The sequence below is a fragment of the Perca flavescens genome, chromosome 23 (assembly GCF_004354835.1).
Source record: "Perca flavescens isolate YP-PL-M2 chromosome 23, PFLA_1.0, whole genome shotgun sequence".
In the NCBI taxonomy this organism is placed as follows: Eukaryota; Metazoa; Chordata; class Actinopteri; order Perciformes; family Percidae; genus Perca; species Perca flavescens.
This window is the reverse complement of record NC_041353.1, coordinates 6,816,990-6,836,466: the sequence shown is the minus strand read 5'-3', so window position 1 is coordinate 6,836,466 and position 19,477 is coordinate 6,816,990. Positions and strand designations below refer to the sequence as shown.

Genomic DNA, 19,477 nt, shown 5'->3' with positions numbered 1-19,477 from the left:
AGCTGTCTTGTATGAAAGCAAGACTGAAATTGAAATGCCTAAAATATGAATTAAATGAGAAATAATTTTTTTGGGGGGGGAGTTATTATGTTCATTTTTGTTAAATTATATTTTGCCTGAAAATGATAGTGGTGTCAGGACTATTGATGTTTTTGTCAGCATTACTTTACTTTTCTTCACTTACAATTATTGTGTATTGTGGCCGTATTCCCACCAGACTTCGTTAAATATTCCAGCTATAATACAAACTGACATTTTCCATTTTCTTATTTTGAAGATTTATTCACAACGTGAGAGGAAATTAAATGTTTTCACGTCACCCCAGTGTTATAAATGTTTTGTTTTTTTAATGCAGTAAAACATCAAGTGTAACCATAGCAACTGACAGTTAATTGTCACGCTATCTGCATACACGTCTGTTACAGGGGACGACGAGAGGCGCCGTCTGCACAGATAACGTCACCGACGTGTCCAGCAAAGACGACCAAAGCGACTTGGCTCAGTTTGTCAACTCAGTGGACAGCTTCCTCTGTCAATCAACCATCATCCCAAAAGATGGGCGGGGTTTCAGGATGGCCATTTCCTCCCAGTCCATCAGCCTAGCAGACACTTTCATTGGTAGGCCTACGACACTTGTTAAATGGCAATATGTGGCTTTATCATAACCAGCTTATAATGTTTCCTTTGATATCCTTATCCGTGTTTCTTACCAGGAGCAACAGTAGACTCCGTTCTGGATGGCGTGAACGCTAAACTAGAGCTTTTTCCTGAAAACGTAAAGGATGTTCCAGACATAAACTTCTTCTACAGGTACCGTATGAGATATGGAGGCTGAGTGAGTGAGTGTATGTTTTTGCTGTGTTTAACTGGGTCCATATTTTCTTTCAGGTCAACGCAGGCAACAGCTTCATGTGATCAGGGTCGCAGTTCAGTCATCACTGTTCGCTGTAACCCCGAGAAGTCTGAACGAGGAGAGCTCTCCGTGCCCAGGTAGGTGGTAATGTACTCTATGTATGAGATTGTGATTTCATTTCCACCCAAAATGTTTTTTTTTGTGTTTGTGTTTTTTTTTTTTTTTTTTTACAAACATACACTGTAAGAATTTCAGCTGGATTAGATAATATGAGTTGTGAACATGATACAAGCAATTACAGAAAGTCTGTGAAACTGTGTGTGTTTGTGCAGCTCCTGTCCTGCAGGAACATGCGATGGATGTACGTTTCACTTCCTGTGGGAGAGCGCCAGCGCCTGTCCGCACTGCGCCGAGGACGACTACCACTGGATAGACGGAGCGTGCAAGGGAGGCGTCCAGGTAACACACCTGCTATTGCCTGCATTCATTCTGAAACATCCCCCTGACCTAAAACTAATCCAACCAGGGTTGTGTTCCAATGGTCGCATTTTGCAAACAGTTACAAACTGGTGAAATACTCTTTAAGCAGCAAATCTAATGAATCTCTCTCAAGTCTTTATTAAATCTCTAGCGTCATTTTATATTATTAAAGAAGATACAAATTATTTATAACACTTATCTAAGAAGTAGCCTAAATAGATTTGATTGATTTTATTTCAACATCCAGATATACAACTAGATTCAGATTGAATAATAAACAAACCACAACTCTCAATTTTATTGTTATGTTATTGCTGTGTCCACATCTAAAATTATTTAAGTTTGACTGGATATATATTAATTGCATCATTCATTTTAGACTGTTATTATATTTCCTGCAGACAAACACACAACAAAAACCCTCTGTGTTTTATGAAACCACTCTAAAGACATTGAGATAAGACTATACTATATAAAAAAAATCAATTTATCAAAACTAAATTGATTTTTGTTGAGTAAAACTAGACTAAATCAGTAAATCACACGGATGAAGGCCCTGCGCTGAAACGTGGTGGCATAATAAAGATTTTTTCAGTTAGTCAGCTAGTGTTTTACATTTAAACCTAAAAAGCTGATGTATGTTAGGACTAAAACTTCATTGATAGTGTGAACTTTTCATCATAAACCCAAGACATGTTTTGACATTGTCATATCTTCCGAATCCTCGGGCTTTTCATGCTAACAAATACATCTAGACGTACACACATCACTCCCGTTCTTTACACTCTACATTGGCTCCCTGTGCATTTTTAGAATCGATTTTAAGATATTATTTTTTGTTTTCAAGGCCTTAAATGGCCTGGCTGCGGAGTATTTGTCTGAGATTTTAACACTGCGTTAGCACAATCGGTCATTGCGGTCTTCAAATCAACTGGTTTTAGAAGTCCCAAGGTCAAGGTATAAATGGCGGGGTGATCGGGCTTTTGCAGTTGCTGCCCCGAGACTCTGGAACAAGTTACCCCCTGATATTCGCACTACTACAGATGTAGCTCTTTTAGGTCCAAACTCAAAACCTATTTGTTTAGAATGGCTTTTAATACGTATTAGTGGTGTGACAATTTCACTCTCCTCCTCCTGTTTCTATGTAACCTTTTCTGATTTTACTGTTTTCTATGTTTCATTCCTTTTGTTGTTGTATGATATGTTGTTTTATTCTTGTTTCTGATGTGAAGCACTTTGGATACCTGCTGGTTGCTGTAAAGTGCTATATAAATAAATGTTGATTGATTGATTGATTGAATAACCCAGATCCGGTCAATATATCAATATTATATTGACATTGATAAATGAGACTAGATATCGCCTTAAATTTTGGATTTCATAATTTCGTAATATGAAACAAGTCCTGTCTTTTCCCGGTTTCAAAGGCTGCATTAAAGTAAGGGATGTCATTTTGTGAACTTACCAGACTGTTCTAGCTGTTCTATTATTTGCCTGAACCCACTTAGTCGTTATATACAAATTACTGATGATTATTTATCACAAATCACATTGTGTAAATATTTTTTGAAATCACCAATTGTCAACTCGACAATTTAACCGCAATATCAACATTGATGTATTTGGTCAAAAATATCCTGATATTTGATTTTCTCCATATCGCCCAGCTCTTACTAACCTCAGCAATGAAGCCAAATACACATGCTCCATTATTTGACTTATAATGCCAAATCTCTGCTTGCACAAGCAAAGAATGTGGAAATTCTCCATCTGTCACCGTGCAGGAAACTCTGTTCTTGTGGAACGAGCCAAAGCTGTGCACCAAAGGCGTATCGCTGCCTCCCAGGAGCTCCTCTCCGTGTGAGGCCATTGCTCTGTGGCTGAAGGTTGGGGTTGGTGGCGGAGCCTTCGTGGCCGTGCTGCTCATCTCTCTCACCTGCTTCTTCTGGAAGAAAAACAAGAGGTTAGAGGCACCTGCCAATCGGACGCTACCACCAGTCTCAGTCAAGGCCAACGTGCTTATTAAGATCACCTTGTTTTGTTATTTAAAGGCAGAGAGGTCAGCGGCTGTTTGTCAGCAACAGTAAAGGCTATGATTATTTCAAGAAGTACATGTTTTATTTATAATTTCAAAAACATAGCTAGAGTTATGTCTTTACTTTTACTTTATTTGTTGTTTTTTACTTTAGTCATATGACTGGTTTTAAAAGGGTTACCAGCTTTTTAGCTGTGACCTCTTAAAATGAAGTCTATTTGTTACCCTTTATGGTTTTTCTTCCTTAAAACACAAGTTATGAGCAACCAAACCAGTTATATTTTCTTCTTATATTGTGTCGTGTAAAGGCACTTTAGATGTCTGAAAAGGTGAAAATGTCCAGTTCTTTTGAAAATCATGAAAGAGAAGAGAAAAGTGAGGAAAAGATGAACACAATTTTGTTTAACAGAAATATACCTTTTTCTTTTTTATCCACTTCATCGCCCCTCAGATTTATCTTGGTCTAAATGCTTTTTTAGAAGAATAATCTGTTTGGTAGAATCACTATAATTTTTGGATTAAACTATACTATGACAGCTTTTCCGGTTAAAGAAAAGATTTTAGTATTTGCCTTTAAACACCTAACACTTGATGTTGTCTATGCCTAATAACATGTTGTCTCATGCCCCTGTGGTCTGTGGTCAGGTTGGAGTACAAGTACTCTCGTCTGGTGATGTCTGCGAACAAGGAGTGTGAGCTGCCAGCTGCAGACAGCTGTGCTCTGGCTGAAGGGGAGGAACCTGACGACGACGTGGTCTACACCCAGAAACCCTCCCTGCTGGGGAAACTCCGGGCCATCGCCAACAAGGTGTGTATCTCACTTATTATAAACTTAATTTAGGCAAGTTGACTGAGCATGTACTGCATGTTTATTTCACTAATGCCTTACTTTATTTGACATATCTTCACTTTCACTCAAGTTCGGTTTCTACACCCAGATTTTACTAGCCAAATCAGTAGTAGTTCTACTTTCTGAGCCAAACGGCAAAAACAGGTAAATTAGTCTCATAGCTTCAGACCAGAACGAAAAAGGCATGTTGTTGCAGTTGCATCTCAAAAAAATACAACTTAATAGTAATTTAGGAGAGTGAAATCAACACGCAGGATAGTTTGGAACCACAAATGTGAGCCTCACGGTGGCGCTAGAGGAAAAGACAGGAGATCACCAAAATCATTAGGATAAATCCTCTTGTAAACCATGAATGTAATGAAATTTCATGACAATCCATCCAATAGTTGACAGATTTCAGTCTGGAGATTGACGTTATCCTGAGAGCTATGGGTAAAAAGTAGCCCAATTGGGCTGAACCCCCCAATCTGGTAACACTGTGTGGCAACACAGGGCTACATCTGTAAAACATGTACCTTTTGTAGTGTAATAACAGAAGTGCCAAATAAAATCTTTAATATCTGTATCTTTCAGCACGAGGGTGGAGAGAGCTGTGAGTCCGTGCAGCTAAACTCCTCCCAGTGTGATCGATGGGTCCTGGGATAAACAGATGCCAACACAGAGAGAGAGAGAGAGAGAGAGTACAAATCATGGAGGAACAGTCAGTCAGTGACAGTGTTCATCACTGCCGTGTTCCTCTGTATGCCCTTTGCCCCCCTTCATTGTGTGTGGGTGCACCAATACAGACCTCATACAGTCCTTCCAGTTTTTACTGAAAAATGTTTGCAGATGCAAAAACTGGACAATGGCTTTTACTCCTATATAATACACAGGAAACACTGTTGCTTTAATGCCATGGATGCTCAAGGGCGGCAACTGAAAGAGAATCATGCTTTTAATATTTTCTTTTTGTATGTTTTGTATTTTTATTTGGTATTTTCTGTTCAGAGTCATGTATTTATATCAGTGTTATAATGATGAACCTTTATTAAAGTTCTATTTGACTTTGGGATTTGTGTGTGGATTTTTAGAGTTCATATCGGCCTACTGTAGCCTACAGTTCTCCAATAATAATAAATAAGATTGTTCTTGTCTAAATTATCAAAAGATAAATGTGTTAAAAGGCAAAGCAGCAAATTGCAATTTGTAAAGTAACTAAAATTGTCAGATAAATGTAGTGGAGTAAAAACTATAATATTTCCCTCTGTAATGGAGTAGAACAGTAATATATATTACATATTGGACCTTTAAACGTGTAGCTAGCTACAATCCTACCTGAGTACATCTAGCCTACTTACTTTCCTCCACTGGAATTTGACTATTTTCTGTAGCAAAATGTTGTATATAATATTTGTAATAATTGATAAAACCGTGTGATTCAGCCAGAATCAACAAATATGTCCTGTAATTTTTAACAGCCATATTTACACAGCTAGCCAGCTAGGGTCTTTGGCCGGCTGGTCCATGTCTCCAGCACAGACAGACACGCCTCCACTCCCGGGTCCTTCCTCCGCCGGGCTCCACCCTCTCTAAAGACATTACCCTCCTCCTCCTCTTCTCTAGCCATCGACGGAACTTTAAAGCTGATTTCTTAGCTGTTTACAACCGTCGGATTTACGTTTCCACAACGAGTGATGCTGTGAGAGGAAAGCAGCAGAAGTTAAGCCGACATGTGAAACTTGTTTAACGGCTGAGTCTTGAGACGTTATCGGGGTGATGAGGTCATAGTCAACGGTAGGAAAACTAGCTCAACTGTCCCTCTTTTTTTTTTTTTTTTTCCCCTCGTCGCATGGACATGCAAACAATCACGGCCCGAGCCTTCATGGAGCGGTTTTAGTTGTGTAAGCAAACGTCGACGTGTTTTGTTGTCACGAAAGTTTATAATCAGTGGATGTGGTAGTGATTCTAGCGGTTATTTTTTTGTTCTTTTTTTACCAAACTTTTGTAAAACCGCAAACTTCAGTCCAGTGACGTCACGTCAAGACCAGAGAGCCTTAGGAGAGGACATCACTCTAATAATAAAAATAGTAGCTAGCTAGATAAAAGCAGTTTTCATTACAAAAGTGTGTGCTCCATGGCGCACTAACTAATCAAGTAGTCTATTTAAAGTAGCTACATCTATGAGTAGGTAAAAATGTCTATTTATTTTCCAAATTCAAGGTAATGGCTTCAAAGAAGCAGATTTTTGCTTCGAAATTGAACGTAAACTATTAATCTGCTAACAAAACAATTTGCTATTAATTTTCTGTTTGTAGACTTTTAGCTAATCGATTAATCACTGCTGCTCTAACTGATATATTTTATTTATTTTATATTATTAAGATGAACATTTCTCATAAAGATCTTTATCCCTAAAGTAACAACTACTACTATCCCTAAAGTAACAACTACTAAACTCAATACATCCCAATTATTTAAATTTAAATAATTGGGATGTATTGAGTTCAGTAGTTGTTACTGCTGTCTGGTTGATAAACTACTACAGGCAACAACAATACTAAATTTAATATCTCAAATATATATTCTGTACTGTAATTTTAATGTTATTTATTGGCCAACATATAGCTACAGTACATGATACATTATGTTATATAGAGACTGATTATCAGTCTAGCTCTATTTGTAGGTTTCTTTTTTAAATTTTAAAGTTGATACTTGAAGAAAGCCTCAGAGATGATAAAAAGTCCTTTAACATCAGAATAACCTGTAGGTATGTAGCAGTTCACTACATACATCTCTTGATTGAAAGCATATAGAAGAACTTGACCTAAGTAAGTGATGTTTTTTTATATGTATCACTTGAAGGTGCATGTTTTGTCAGATAGTCTGTAACCACATGTGGGATGGGCCAGATGTTTGGCATGACAAATAAAAAGGTAAGTAACTGTAAACAGACCGCTGTTGGTCTAAATGTAAAGATGAACCTAAATAACATCAAAATGCATTTTTTTTTGTTGATGGATCAGTAACGTATGTTTTAATTGTGTTTCTTAGTTGAGAAACACATGCTTATTTATAGTATAGGTAGGTCAAATTCTTCACTTGTGTGTGTTTAATTTCTGACAAAAGAAACCGGATGTATCCTTTAACATATCCTGCAGTCTAACTGTTTTCTGCCCGTACACTCGTGCAGTTAACAGTTTCAGGTTTCATGTGATCAGAAGGAATGTCTTACTAACAGTACTCTAATCTTTCATAGACCAAAGAACAAATCAAGAAAATAATTAGTTTCAGCCCTACTTCTTAGTTTACCAACATTGACACAGGATCAAGACACTTTAGCCCCGATATTTAAAGTATTCAGTTTCCACTCCTCTGTTTTGAATTGAAAGATTTTTTGTCTGTAAACCTAAATCATCACTTTCAATGATAGCTTGTAAACAATATATAGTATAAATGTTTGTACACATATGTGTTCCAGGTACACCACTAGAGCTTCTCCGTTATCCTGCTAGTTGAAGTGGTAAGTGTATCTCCTTGTTGTGTTTGTGTGGTTTCAGCATGACTCCACAGGGAGAACACAATGTTTACAGTTAGTGTGATGTTACGGGAAACAAAGAGGTTGGTGAGCTACAGTGTAATGTCTGGTTTGTGATCATGATGACACAAACAACTTCCAAAAGATTAAAGAAGTTGCGAAAAACATTCAATTATGCCTTATACCGTAAAGAAGACCATACCCTAGCCAGTTGTTATAATATACAGTATGTCATGATTTGTGTGTCCACTGGGTCTTAAAAAGTTAATATATAGACAATTAAGGCTCTTAAAAATATTAAGTCTACTATGACTTTTTGACGAGATACCATACCACTTTTTTCACAACATACGACTTATGTCTATTTTTTTACAACATACTATACTGTAATTTTTTAATGAAATTTTTATGACCTATTGTCTATGGCTTTTTAATGAAATCTTTACAACATAATATACTATGACTTTTTTTGTGAAATATTTATGACGTACTATAATATGACTTTTTTCGACATACTGTACTTTGATTATTTTTAAGGCATTTGTACGTCTATGACATTTGATGACATACTATACTATGCCTTTTTTTCGACATACTATACTATGACTTTTTAAATGAAATTTTAACAACATACTTTATTGTGACTTTTTTACGACATGCTATACTATGACTTTAAATGAAATTTTAATGACATACTATACAATTACTTTTTTCTACATACTATGACTTTTTTGATACATTTCTATGACATTATACAGTACTATACTTTGACTTTTTTCAACATACTGTACTATGACTTTTTCCGACATACTATAATCTTTTTGATACATTTTTACGACATATTTTAGTATGACTTTTTTCAAAATACTATACTATGATTTTTTTCTGACTTTTTTTACGACATAGTATACTATGACTTTTTTCAACATGCTATACTATGACTTTTTTTGATACATTTTGACAATCTACTATACTATGACTTTTTTTGACTTTTCGACATACTATACTATGACTTTTTTATGACTTTTCGACATACTATACTATGACTTTTTTATGACTTTTCGACATACTATACTATGACTTTTTTCGTCATACTGTACAATTACTTTTTTATGGCAGTTTGACAACATACTATACTATGACTTTTTTACTTTTTGACGACATACTAAGACTTATTTCAACATATTATACTATCACTTTTTGACGACATACTATACTATGACTTTTTTATGACTTTTTTGATGACATACTATACTGACTTTTTTCGACATACTATACAATGACTTTTATGGCATTTTGACAACATATTATACTATGAGTTTTTTAACTTTGACAACATACTATACTATGACTTATTTCAACATTATACTATCACTTTGAGTTTTTGACGACATATAACTTTTTTGATACATTTTGACGACATACTATACTATGACTTTTTTGATACATTTCTATGACATAAAGTACTATACTTTGACTTTTTCAACACTTTTCAACATACTGTACTATGACTTTTATGCCGTTTTTCGACAAAGTACTATACTTTGACTTTTTCAAGACTTTTCAACATACTGTACTATGACTTTTATGACTTTTTTTTCGACATACTATAACTTTTTTGATACATTTTTATGACATACTATACTATGACTTTTTTATGACTCTTTGAAGACATACTATACTATGACTTTTTACTACATACTATACAATGACCTTTAAAAAAATGTATGATTTTTATGGCATTTTGCTTTAATTTATTGCTTTATCCTTGCACAATGTTTGACTGACCATCATTCAGTTAGGCCTTTTTATCTAACTTTATATATTGTTTAAAAATATAATTTCTTGCAGTGCCTGTCAATTTAATCATGGCTCGTGGTTGCATCTGCTGCGTTAAATACATGCTCTTCCTCTTCAACCTGCTATTCTGGGTAATTATTACACACACACACACACAGTCAGAAAGTTACCATGAATCAGTAGTAAGATCAAAATACCAACAGAAGTGTTTAATAATCATTAAATCAACAGGAAGTTTCTGAGTTTCCGGTGTTTTTTTCCAGCTGGGTGGGTGTGGATTGTTGGGTGTGGGCGTGTGGCTGTCGGTGTCTCAGGGCAGCTTTGCCACCCTGTCGCCCTCCTTCCCGTCGCTCTCCGCCGCCAACCTCATCATCACCCTCGGCACCGTCGTCATGGTGACAGGTTTCCTGGGATGCCTGGGTGCCATCAAGGAGAACAAGTGCCTGCTGCTGAGTGTGAGTACACTACAATACCCATCATGCATCACTAGTGTTGTTTTGAGTATTCTATGAGAAAGGTCAGGACCTACCACCAAACCCCAAGTTTATGTGTCGTAATTTATGTCTCAAAGCCGATATGTGTATTTTTAAGTAAGGAGATCAAATGTATTTGTTTTACATTCATATAAATGCAACATTACGTAGTGTGGTGAATCATTTTAATCTGACTCTTTTCTTCGCTTTCTCCAGTTTTTCATCGTTCTGTTGATCATCCTTTTGGCCGAACTTATCCTCCTCATCCTGTTCTTTGTCTACACCGACAAGGTAAGACTGTGTTAAAGTACGTTCATATTTATTTATGATTCTCTCCTGCTGTGGGTGCGTGTCACTACTGGTCCCATGATCCACCTCTTCACCTCTGTTTGCCCAGGTGAGCGAAAATGCCAGACAGGACCTGAAAGAAGGCCTTGTGCTGTACAACACCGATAACGCCGGCCTGAGGGATGCATGGAACACCATACAGGGAGAGGTATAGGAATGTAGTAACAATCCCCTTTTATATTGTATTAAGTTATTTCTTGACATTTCTTTAGTTTTTAATCAAACTTTATTATCATCCTGTAATGCACCTTTGTAACGTCATCTGCTTCTGTGTCTCCTGCCTGTGCACCAGTGGCGATGTTGTGGCGTGAGCAACCACAATGACTGGTACACCGCCCTGCATGACAACGTGGTTCCTGACCGCTGCTGCCAGCAGGTTTACCCAGGCTGTGGACGCAATGCCTCGAATACCTTCTGGACACGGGTCAGTGCGTTTCTGTTTACGTCTTAAATTTGCTATTAAACTTGTACTCTGTGGCATTAAGATAGCTAAATACTCTATCTGCGGAGTGGTATCGTTTTTTTCATCTAATTCAAGTCGTTGCAAGTGGACAAACATCAATGGCTGAAATATTGGAGTGTGGTTATATGCAGTTAGAACCAGCTCCTTTTTAGCTGGTGTGCATTTCTGTGTTTCTTCCAAACTGAAGACACCATTGTATACATAAGTTGAGACAAGAAAACAAGCAAGGAATGGATCATCAGTTTCAAGGCCTTCAAATTCTTTAACCTTTTTGAAATGTGTTGTCTGTATATCTGTCTTGACCTTAAACTGAATCCCTTCTGATGTGCAGTACTCTTTTATTTTTCCTAATTACTGGTGGTGTGTTTTTTTTTTTTAGGGTTGCTATGAGAAGGTAGAGGAGTGGTTGGATGACAACAAACACCTTCTGGGAACCATCGCCATGTGTGTGTTGGTCATACAGGTAAGCAGCGCTTTATCAAGCACTTATCCAAACAGCACTAGTTTAAGTTCATGCTTTCGTCCAAAGTGACTTACAAGAAGTGCATTCAACCATTTAGATATACCACAAAATGATAAGAGTCATGCACGTACAGTAACGTTAGCAAATATGTTGAACTGCTGCATTAAGAAACAATGATAGTTCCTTATGGATAGTAGGAAGGTGCTGTCTGAACAGATGAGTTCTCAGTCTGCGACAGAAGATGTGTAGTTTCTATTTTCCTGATGTCAATTGCTTTACCATTGTGGAACCAGGACAGCAAACAGTTGTGGTTTTGTATAGTAGCAAGCCGAGGCAGGGTACGGAGTAGTATGGGAGAACCACTTATTCAAACTCTAAATAAAGCAACATTGTATAAATGTCTTATTTGTAACTGTTTTTGTTTTGCTAGCTCCTTGGAATGGCTTTCTCGATGACACTTTACCAACAGATCCACCGAGGCGGGAAGAAGTATGAAGCCTGACAGGATTAATGTGGTCATTCCAAACTGTTAATATTGGTTACATAAGATATATCACCTTTTGTTTATTTTCTTTACATAAGATATTACCTTTTGTTTATAGTAAAAAGAAGCCAGTTTTAATGTGTTCCACTAAAGTCTATTATCTCATCTATTGAACTTCTTAGTTAGCTTTTTAAAATCACACTCTAATGCATGTTATGTAAAATATTTGTGATATGCCTCTGACAATCACTACCGAGAGAAAAGACTGAGAAGAGGAAAAGTAAGGAGAATCTTTGTGGTTATTAAAAAGCCATGCCTGTGGACAAGTATTATGTATGGATCCATTAAGAAGCATTGTATACTAATGTGTTCAATAAAAGCACTCTTCACAAATGTGATGTTTCAGGTGTACAGTGTTACTGACTCACACAGTCACATTCTTTGACAGGCAGCTCAAATAACGACATCTAAGTCATATGTCATGACAACGTATCAAAAAAATCATGGTATATGTTGTCAAAAAGTATCTATGCTTTTTCTATTTTGTTCAACCTACTGTAGTATGACTAATTTTTTTCGAGATACTATAGTATGCCTTTTTTCGACATGCTATACTATGACTTTTTTCTGAGATGCTATGACTTTTTCGGGCATATGACTTTATTTTACTGTTTTCCGACATGATATAATATGACATTTTGATTACTTTTTTTTCGACATGCTACACTAATGAAGAAAAAAAAGTCATAGTATAGTATGTCGTCAAAATGTCATAAAAGTCGGGGCGGCCTCTAGCTCACCCCATGTTGGCTGAGTCCTGCAGCGGCGCAGGGTTCAAATCTGACCTGCTGCCCTTTTTCTGTGTCATCCACCATCTCTCTCCACCTTTCATGTCTATCAACTTTCAAATAAAGGGAAAAGCCCCAAAAAATAATCTTAAAAAAAAAGTCATGGTACAGTATAGTATGTTCTCAAAATTCCACAAAAAAAGTCATAGTAGAGTATGTCAAAAAGAATTTATGCAAAAAGTCATAGTATAGCATTTCGTCAAAAAGCCATAGTATAATCTGTTGGAAAAATGTATTAAAAAGTCATAGTATATTATGTCGAAAAAAGCCATAGCATAGTATGTTGAGAAAAGTGATGAAAAAGCCATAGTATATTATGTCGAAAAAAGTGATAAAAAAGCCAAAGTATAGTATGTCGAATGAAGTGATAAAAAAGCCATAGTATAGTATGTTGAAAAAAGCCATAGTATAGTATGTCGAGAAAAGTGATGAAAAAGCCATAGTATAGTATGTCGAATAAAGTGATGAAAAAGCCATAGTATAGAATGTTGAATAAAGTGATAAAGAGCCATAGTATAGTATGTCAAAAAAAGCCATAGTATAGTATGTCGAATCAAGCCATAGTATAATATGTCAAATAAAGTGATAAAAAAGCCATAGTATAGTATGTCAAAAAAAGTGATAAAAAAGCCATAGTATAGTATGTCGAAAAAAGCCATAGTATAGTATGTCGAAAAAAGTGATAAAAAAGCCATAGTATGTCGAATAAAGTGATAAAAAGCCATAGTATAGTATGTCGAATAAATTGATAAAAAAGCCATAGTATAGTATGTCAAAAAAAAGCCATAGTATAGTATGTCGAAAAAAGTGATAAAAAAGCCATAGTATAGTATGTCGAATAAAGTGATAAAAAGCCATAGTATAGTATGTCGAATAAATTGATAAAAAAGCCATAGTATAGTATGCTGAAAAAAGTGATAAAAAAGCCATAGTATAGTATGTCGAATAAAGTGATAAAAAAGCCATAGTATAGTATGTCGAAAAAAGTGATAAAAAAGCCGTAGTATAGTATGTCAAATAAATTGACATAAAAGCCATAGTATAGTATGTCGAGAAAAGTGATGAAAAAGCCATAGTATAGTATGTCAAAAAAAGCCATAGTATAATAAGTCGAAAAATGTTATAAAAAAGCCATAGTATAGTATGTCGAATAAAGTGATGAAAAAGCCATAGTATAGAATGTCAAAAAAAGTGATAAAAAAGCCAAAAGCTATAGTATGTTGGATAAAGTGATAAAAAAGCCATAGTATAGTATGTCTAATAAAGTGATATAAAAGCCATAGTATAGTATGTTGAAAAAAGCCATAGTATAGTATGTCGAATGTAGTGATGAAAAAGCCATAGTATAGTATGTCGAAAAAAGCCATAGTATAGTATGTCAAATAAATTGATATAAAAGCCATAGTATAGTATGTTGGATAAAGTGACAAAAAAGCCATAGTATAGTATGTTGGATGAAGTGACAAAAAAGCCATAGTATAGTAAGTCGAAAAATGTTATAAAAAAGCCATAGTATAGTATGTTGAATAAAGTGATGAAAAAGCCATAGTATAGTATGTCGAAAAAAGCCATAGTATAGTACGTCGAAAAAAGAGATGTAAAAGCCATAGTATAGTATGTCGAATGAAGTGATAAAAAAGCCATAGTATAGTATGTCAAAAAAATCCATAGTATAGTAAGTCAAAAAATGTTATAAAAAAAGTGATAAAAAAAGCCATAGTATAGTATGTCGATAAAAGCCATAGTATGTCGAAAAAAGTGATAAAAAGCCATAGTATAGTATGTCGAATAAATTGATAAAAAAGCCATAGTATAGTATATCAAATAAAGCCATAGTATAGTATGTCGAGAAATGTGATGAAAAAGCCATAGTATAGTATGTCGAATAAAGTGATGAAAAAGCCATAGTATAGTATGTCGAAAAAAGCCATAGTATAGTATGTCAAAAAAAAGTGATAAAAAAGCCATAGTATAGTATGTCTAATAAAGTGATAAAAAAGCCATAGTATAGTATGTCGAAAAAAGAGACAAAAAGCCATAGAATAGTATGTCGAAAAAAGAGATAAAAAGCCCTAGTAGAGTAAATTCGAAAAAAAGCCATAGTATAGCATGTCTAATAAAGTGATAAAAAAGCCATAGTATAGTATGTCGAAAAAAGAGACAAAAAGCCATAGAATAGTATGTCGAAAAAAGAGATAAAAAAGCCCTAGTAGAGTAAGTCTAAAAAAGCCATAGTATAGTATGTCGAAAAAAGTGATAAAAAAGCCATAGTATAGTATGTTGAATGAAGCCATAGTATATGTCAAATAAAGTGATAAAAAAGCCATAGTATAGTATGTCTAATAAAGTGATAAAAAAGCCATAGTATAGTATGTCGAAAAAAGAGACAAAAAGCCATAGAATAGTATGTCGAAAAAAGAGATAAAAAAGCCCTAGTAGAGTAAGTCTAAAAAAGCCACAGTATAGTATGTCGAAAAAAGTGATAAAAAAGCCATAGTATAGTATGTTGAATGAAGCCATAGTATATGTCAAATAAAGTGATAAAAAAGCCATAGTATAGTATGTCGAAAAAAGCCATAGTATAGTAAGTCAAAAAATGTTATAAAAAAAGTGATAAAAAAAGCCATAGTATAGTATGTCGAAAAAAGTTATAAAAAAGCCATAGTATAGTATGTTGAATAAAGTGATAAAAAGCCATAGTATAGTATGTCAAAAAAAAGCCATAGTATAGTATGTCGAAAAAAGTGATAAAAAAGCCATAGTATAGTATGTCGAATGAAGCCATAGTATAATATGTCAAATAAAGTGATAAAAAAGCCATAGTATAGTATGTCGAAAACAGTGATTAAATAGCCATAGTATAGTATGTCGAATGAAGTGATAAAAAAGCCATAGTATAGTATGTCAAAAAAATCCATAGTATAGTGAGTCAAAAAATGTTATAAAAAAAGTGATAAAAAAAGCCATAGTATAGTATGTCAAAAAAAGTGATAAAAAAGCCAAAAGCTATAGTATGTTGGATAAAGTGATAAAAAAGCCATAGTATAGTATGTCGAAAAAAGAGACAAAAAGCCATAGAATAGTATGTCGAAAAAAGAGATAAAAAAGCCCTAGTAGAGTAAGTCTAAACAAGCCATAGTATAGTATGTCGAAAAAAGTGATAAAAAAGCCATAGTATAGTATGTTGAATGAAGCCATAGTATATGTCAAATAAAGTGATAAAAAAGCCATAGTATAGTATGTCGAAAAAAGCCATAGTATAGTAAGTCAAAAAATGTTATAAAAAAAGTGATAAAAAAAGCCATAGTATAGTATGTCGAAAAAAGTTATAAAAAAGCCATAGTATAGTATGTTGAATAAAGTGATAAAAAGCCATAGTATAGTATGTCAAAAAAAGCCATAGTATAGTATGTCGAAAAAAGTGATAAAAAAGCCATAGTATAGTATGTCGAAAACAGTGATTAAATAGCCATAGTATAGTATGTCGAATGAAGTGATAAAAAAGCCATAGTATAGTATGTCAAAAAAATCCATAGTATAGTGAGTCAAAAAATTTTATAAAAAAAGTGATAAAAAAAGCCATAGTATGGTATGTCAAAAAAAGTGATAAAAAAGCCAAAAGCTATAGTATGTTGGATAAAGTGATAAAAAAGCCATAGTATAGTATGTCTAATAAAGTGATATAAAAGCCATAGTATAGTATGTTGAAAAAAGCCATAGTATAGTATGTCGAATGTAGTGATGAAAAAGCCATAGTATAGTATGTCGAAAAAAGCCATAGTATAGTATGTCAAATAAATTGATATAAAAGCCATAGTATAGTATGTTGGATAAAGTGACAAAAAAGCCATAGTATAGTATGTCGAAAAATGTTATAAAAAAGCCATAGTATAGTATGTTGAATAAAGTGATAAAAAGCCATAGTATGTCAAAAAAAGCCATAGTATAGTATGTCGAAAAAAGTTATAAAAAAGCCATAGTATAGTATGTTGAATAAAGTGATGAAAAAGCCATAGTATAGAATGTTGAATAAAGTGATAAAAAGCCATAGTATGTCAAAAAAAGCCATAGTATAGTATGTCGAAAAAAGTTATAAAAAAGCCATAGTATAGTATGTTGAATAAAGTGATAAAAAAGCCATAGTATAGTATGTCAAAAAAAAGCCATAGTATAGTATGTCGAAAAAAGTGATAAAAAAGCCATAGTATAGTATGTCGAATGAAGCCATAGTATAATATGTCAAATAAAGTGATAAAAAAGCCATAGTATAGTATGTCGAAAACAGTGATTAAATAGCCATAGTATAGTATGTCAAAAAAAGTGATAAAAAAGCCGTAGTATAGTATGTCAAATAAATTGATATAAAAGCCATAGTATAGTATGTTGAAAAAAGTGATAAAAAAGCCGTAGCATAGTATGTCAAATAAAGCCATAGTATGGTAAGTCGAAAAATGTTATAAAAAAGCCATAGTATAGTATGTCAAATAAAGTGATAAAAAAGCCATAGTATAGTATGTCAAAAAAAGTGATAAAAAAGCCATAGTATAGTATGTCAAAAAAAAGCCATAGTATAGTAAGTCGAAAAATGTTATAAAAAAGCCATAGTATAGTATGTTGAATAAAGTCATAAAAAAGCCATAGTATAGTATGTCAAATAAAGTGATAAAAAAAGCCATAGTATAGTATGTTGAAAAAAGCCATAGTATAGTATGTCAAATAAATTGATATAAAAGCCATAGTATAGTACGTTGGATAAAGTGATAAAAAAGCCATAGTATAGTATGTCAAAAAAAGCCATAGTATAGTAAGTCGAAAAATGTTATAAAAAAGCCATAGAATAGTATGTTGAATAAACTGATGAAAAAGCCATAGTATATAATGTTGAATAAAGTGATAAAAAGCCATAGTATAGTATGTCAAAAAAGCCATAGTATAGTATGTCGAAAAAAGTTATAAAAAAGCCATAGTATAGTGTCAAAAAAAAGCCATAGTATAGTATGTCGAAAAAAGTGATAAAAAGCCATAGTATAGTATGTCGAATAAATTGATAAAAAAGCCATAGTATAGTATATCAAATAAAGCCATAGTATAGTATGTCGAGAAATGTGATGAAAAAGCCATAGTATAGTATGTCGAAAAAAGTGATGAAAAAGCCATAGTATAGTATGTCGAAAAAAGCCATAGTATAGTATGTCAAAAAAGTGATAAAAAAGCCATAGTATAGTATGTCGAATAAAGTGATAAAAAGCCATAGTATAGTATGTCGAAAAAAGAGACAAAAAGCCATAGAATAGTATGTCGAAAAAAGAGATAAAAAAGCCCTAGTAGAGTAAGTCTAAAAAAGCCATAGTATAGTATGTCTAATAAAGTGATAAAAAAGCCATAGTATAGTATGTCGAAAAAAGAGACAAAAAGCCATAGAATAGTATGTCGAAAAAAGAGATAAAAAAGCCCTAGTAGAGTAAGTCTAAAAAAGCCATAGTATAGTATGTCGAAAAAAGTGATAAAAAAGCCATAGTATAGTATGTTGAATGAAGCCATAGTATAGTATGTCGAATAAATTGATAAAAAAGCCATAGTATAGTATGTCAAATAAAGTTATAAAAAGCCATAGTATAGTATGTCGAAAAAAGTGATAAAAAAGCCATAGTACAGTATGTCAAATAAAGTGATAAAAAAGCCATAGTATAGTATGTCGAAAAAAGCCATAGTATAGTATGTCGAAAAAAGTGATAAAAAAGCCATAGTATAGTATGTCAAATAAAGTGATAAAAAGCCACAGTATAGTATGTCAAATAAATTGATAAAAAAGCCATAGTATAGTATGCCGAAAAAAGTGATAAAAAAGCCATAGTATAGTATGTCGAAAAAAGTGATAAAAAAGCCATAGTATGTCAAAAAAAGCCATAGTATAGTAAGTCGAAAAATGTTATAAAAAAGCTATAGTATAGTATGTTGAATAAAGCGATAAAAAAGCCGTTGTATAGTATGTCAAATAAATTGATATAAAAGCCATAGTATAGTATGTTGGATAAAGTGATAAAAAAGCCATAGTATAGTATGTTGGACAAAGTGATAAAAAAGCCATAGTATAGTATGTCGAATGAAGTGATAAAAAAGCCATAGTATAGTATGTCGAATAAATTGATAAAAAAGCCATAGTATAGTATGTCAAAAAAAGTGATAAAAAAGCCATAGTATAGTATGTCGAATAAAGTGATAAAAAAGCCATAGTATAGTATGTCAAAAAAAGCCATATTAAGTCAAAAATTTTATAAAAATGCCATAGTATAGTATGTCGAATAAATTGATAAAAAAGCCATAGTATAGTATATCAAATAAAGCCATAGTATAGTATGTCGAGAAATGTGATGAAAAAGCCATAGTATAGTATGTCGAATAAAGTGATGAAAAAGCCATAGTATAGTGTGTCGAAAAAAGCCATAGTATAGTATGTCAAAAAAAGTGATAAAAAAGCCATAGTATAGTATGTCTAATAAAGTGATAAAAAAGCCATAGTATAGTATGTCGAAAAAAGAGACAAAAAGCCATAGAATAGTATGTCGAAAAAAGAGATAAAAAGCCATAGAATAGTATGTTGAAAAAAGAGATAAAAAAGCCCTAGTATACTAAGTCGAAAAGAGATAAAAAAGCCCTAGTATACTAAGTCGAAAAAAGAGATAAAAAAGCCATAGTATAGTAAGTCGAAAACAGTGATAAAAAAGCCATAGTATAGTATGTCGAAAAAAGTGATAAAAAAGCCATAGTATAGTATGTCAAAAAAGTGATAAAACAGTCGTTGTATAGTATGTCAAATAAATTGATATAAAAGCCATAGTATAGTATGTTGGATAAAGTGATAA

General features: G+C 33.6%; 2 protein-coding genes across 4 annotated transcripts in view; both read left to right on the top strand.

The window, feature by feature from the left end:
* The window catches only part of LOC114549817 (UPF0577 protein KIAA1324-like), a 63,881-nt gene extending 58,663 nt beyond the window's left edge, over positions 1–5,218 (top strand). For all 3 annotated transcript variants that reach the window (XM_028570065.1, XM_028570066.1, XM_028570067.1), the window contains 7 exons: positions 426–618; positions 714–810; positions 889–990; positions 1,186–1,312; positions 3,118–3,296; positions 4,014–4,176; positions 4,792–5,218. In XM_028570065.1, the coding sequence (XP_028425866.1) occupies positions 426–618; positions 714–810; positions 889–990; positions 1,186–1,312; positions 3,118–3,296; positions 4,014–4,176; positions 4,792–4,863 (933 nt within the window). In that variant the 3' untranslated portion in view covers positions 4,864–5,218. The remainder of the gene's footprint in view (positions 1–425; positions 619–713; positions 811–888; positions 991–1,185; positions 1,313–3,117; positions 3,297–4,013; positions 4,177–4,791) is intronic.
* A 520-nt stretch (positions 5,219–5,738) lies between these two features.
* Positions 5,739–12,159, top strand: LOC114549820 (tetraspanin-9). The gene is made up of 9 exons (XM_028570071.1): positions 5,739–5,991; positions 7,679–7,720; positions 9,587–9,666; positions 9,799–9,990; positions 10,225–10,299; positions 10,406–10,504; positions 10,649–10,780; positions 11,199–11,282; positions 11,713–12,159. The coding sequence occupies exons 3-9, from the start codon at positions 9,604–9,606 to the stop codon at positions 11,782–11,784; spliced, it is 717 nt and encodes a 238-aa protein (XP_028425872.1). The 5' UTR covers positions 5,739–5,991; positions 7,679–7,720; positions 9,587–9,603; the 3' UTR covers positions 11,785–12,159.
* The last annotated feature ends 7,318 nt before the right edge of the window (positions 12,160–19,477 follow it).

What these genes read in the sequence shown, in the direction of transcription:
- LOC114549820 (XM_028570071.1), top strand. Translation starts at nt 9,604, where the DNA reads ATGGCTCGTGGTTGCATCTGCTGCGTTAAATACATGCTCTTCCTCTTC. An exon ending in TCTTCAACCTGCTATTCTGG is followed by an intron (nt 9,667 to 9,798) that starts GTAATTATTACA and finishes GTTTTTTTCCAG; the next exon opens with CTGGGTGGGTGTGGATTGTT. An exon ending in CGAATACCTTCTGGACACGG is followed by an intron (nt 10,781 to 11,198) that starts GTCAGTGCGTTT and finishes TTTTTTTTTTAG; the next exon opens with GGTTGCTATGAGAAGGTAGA.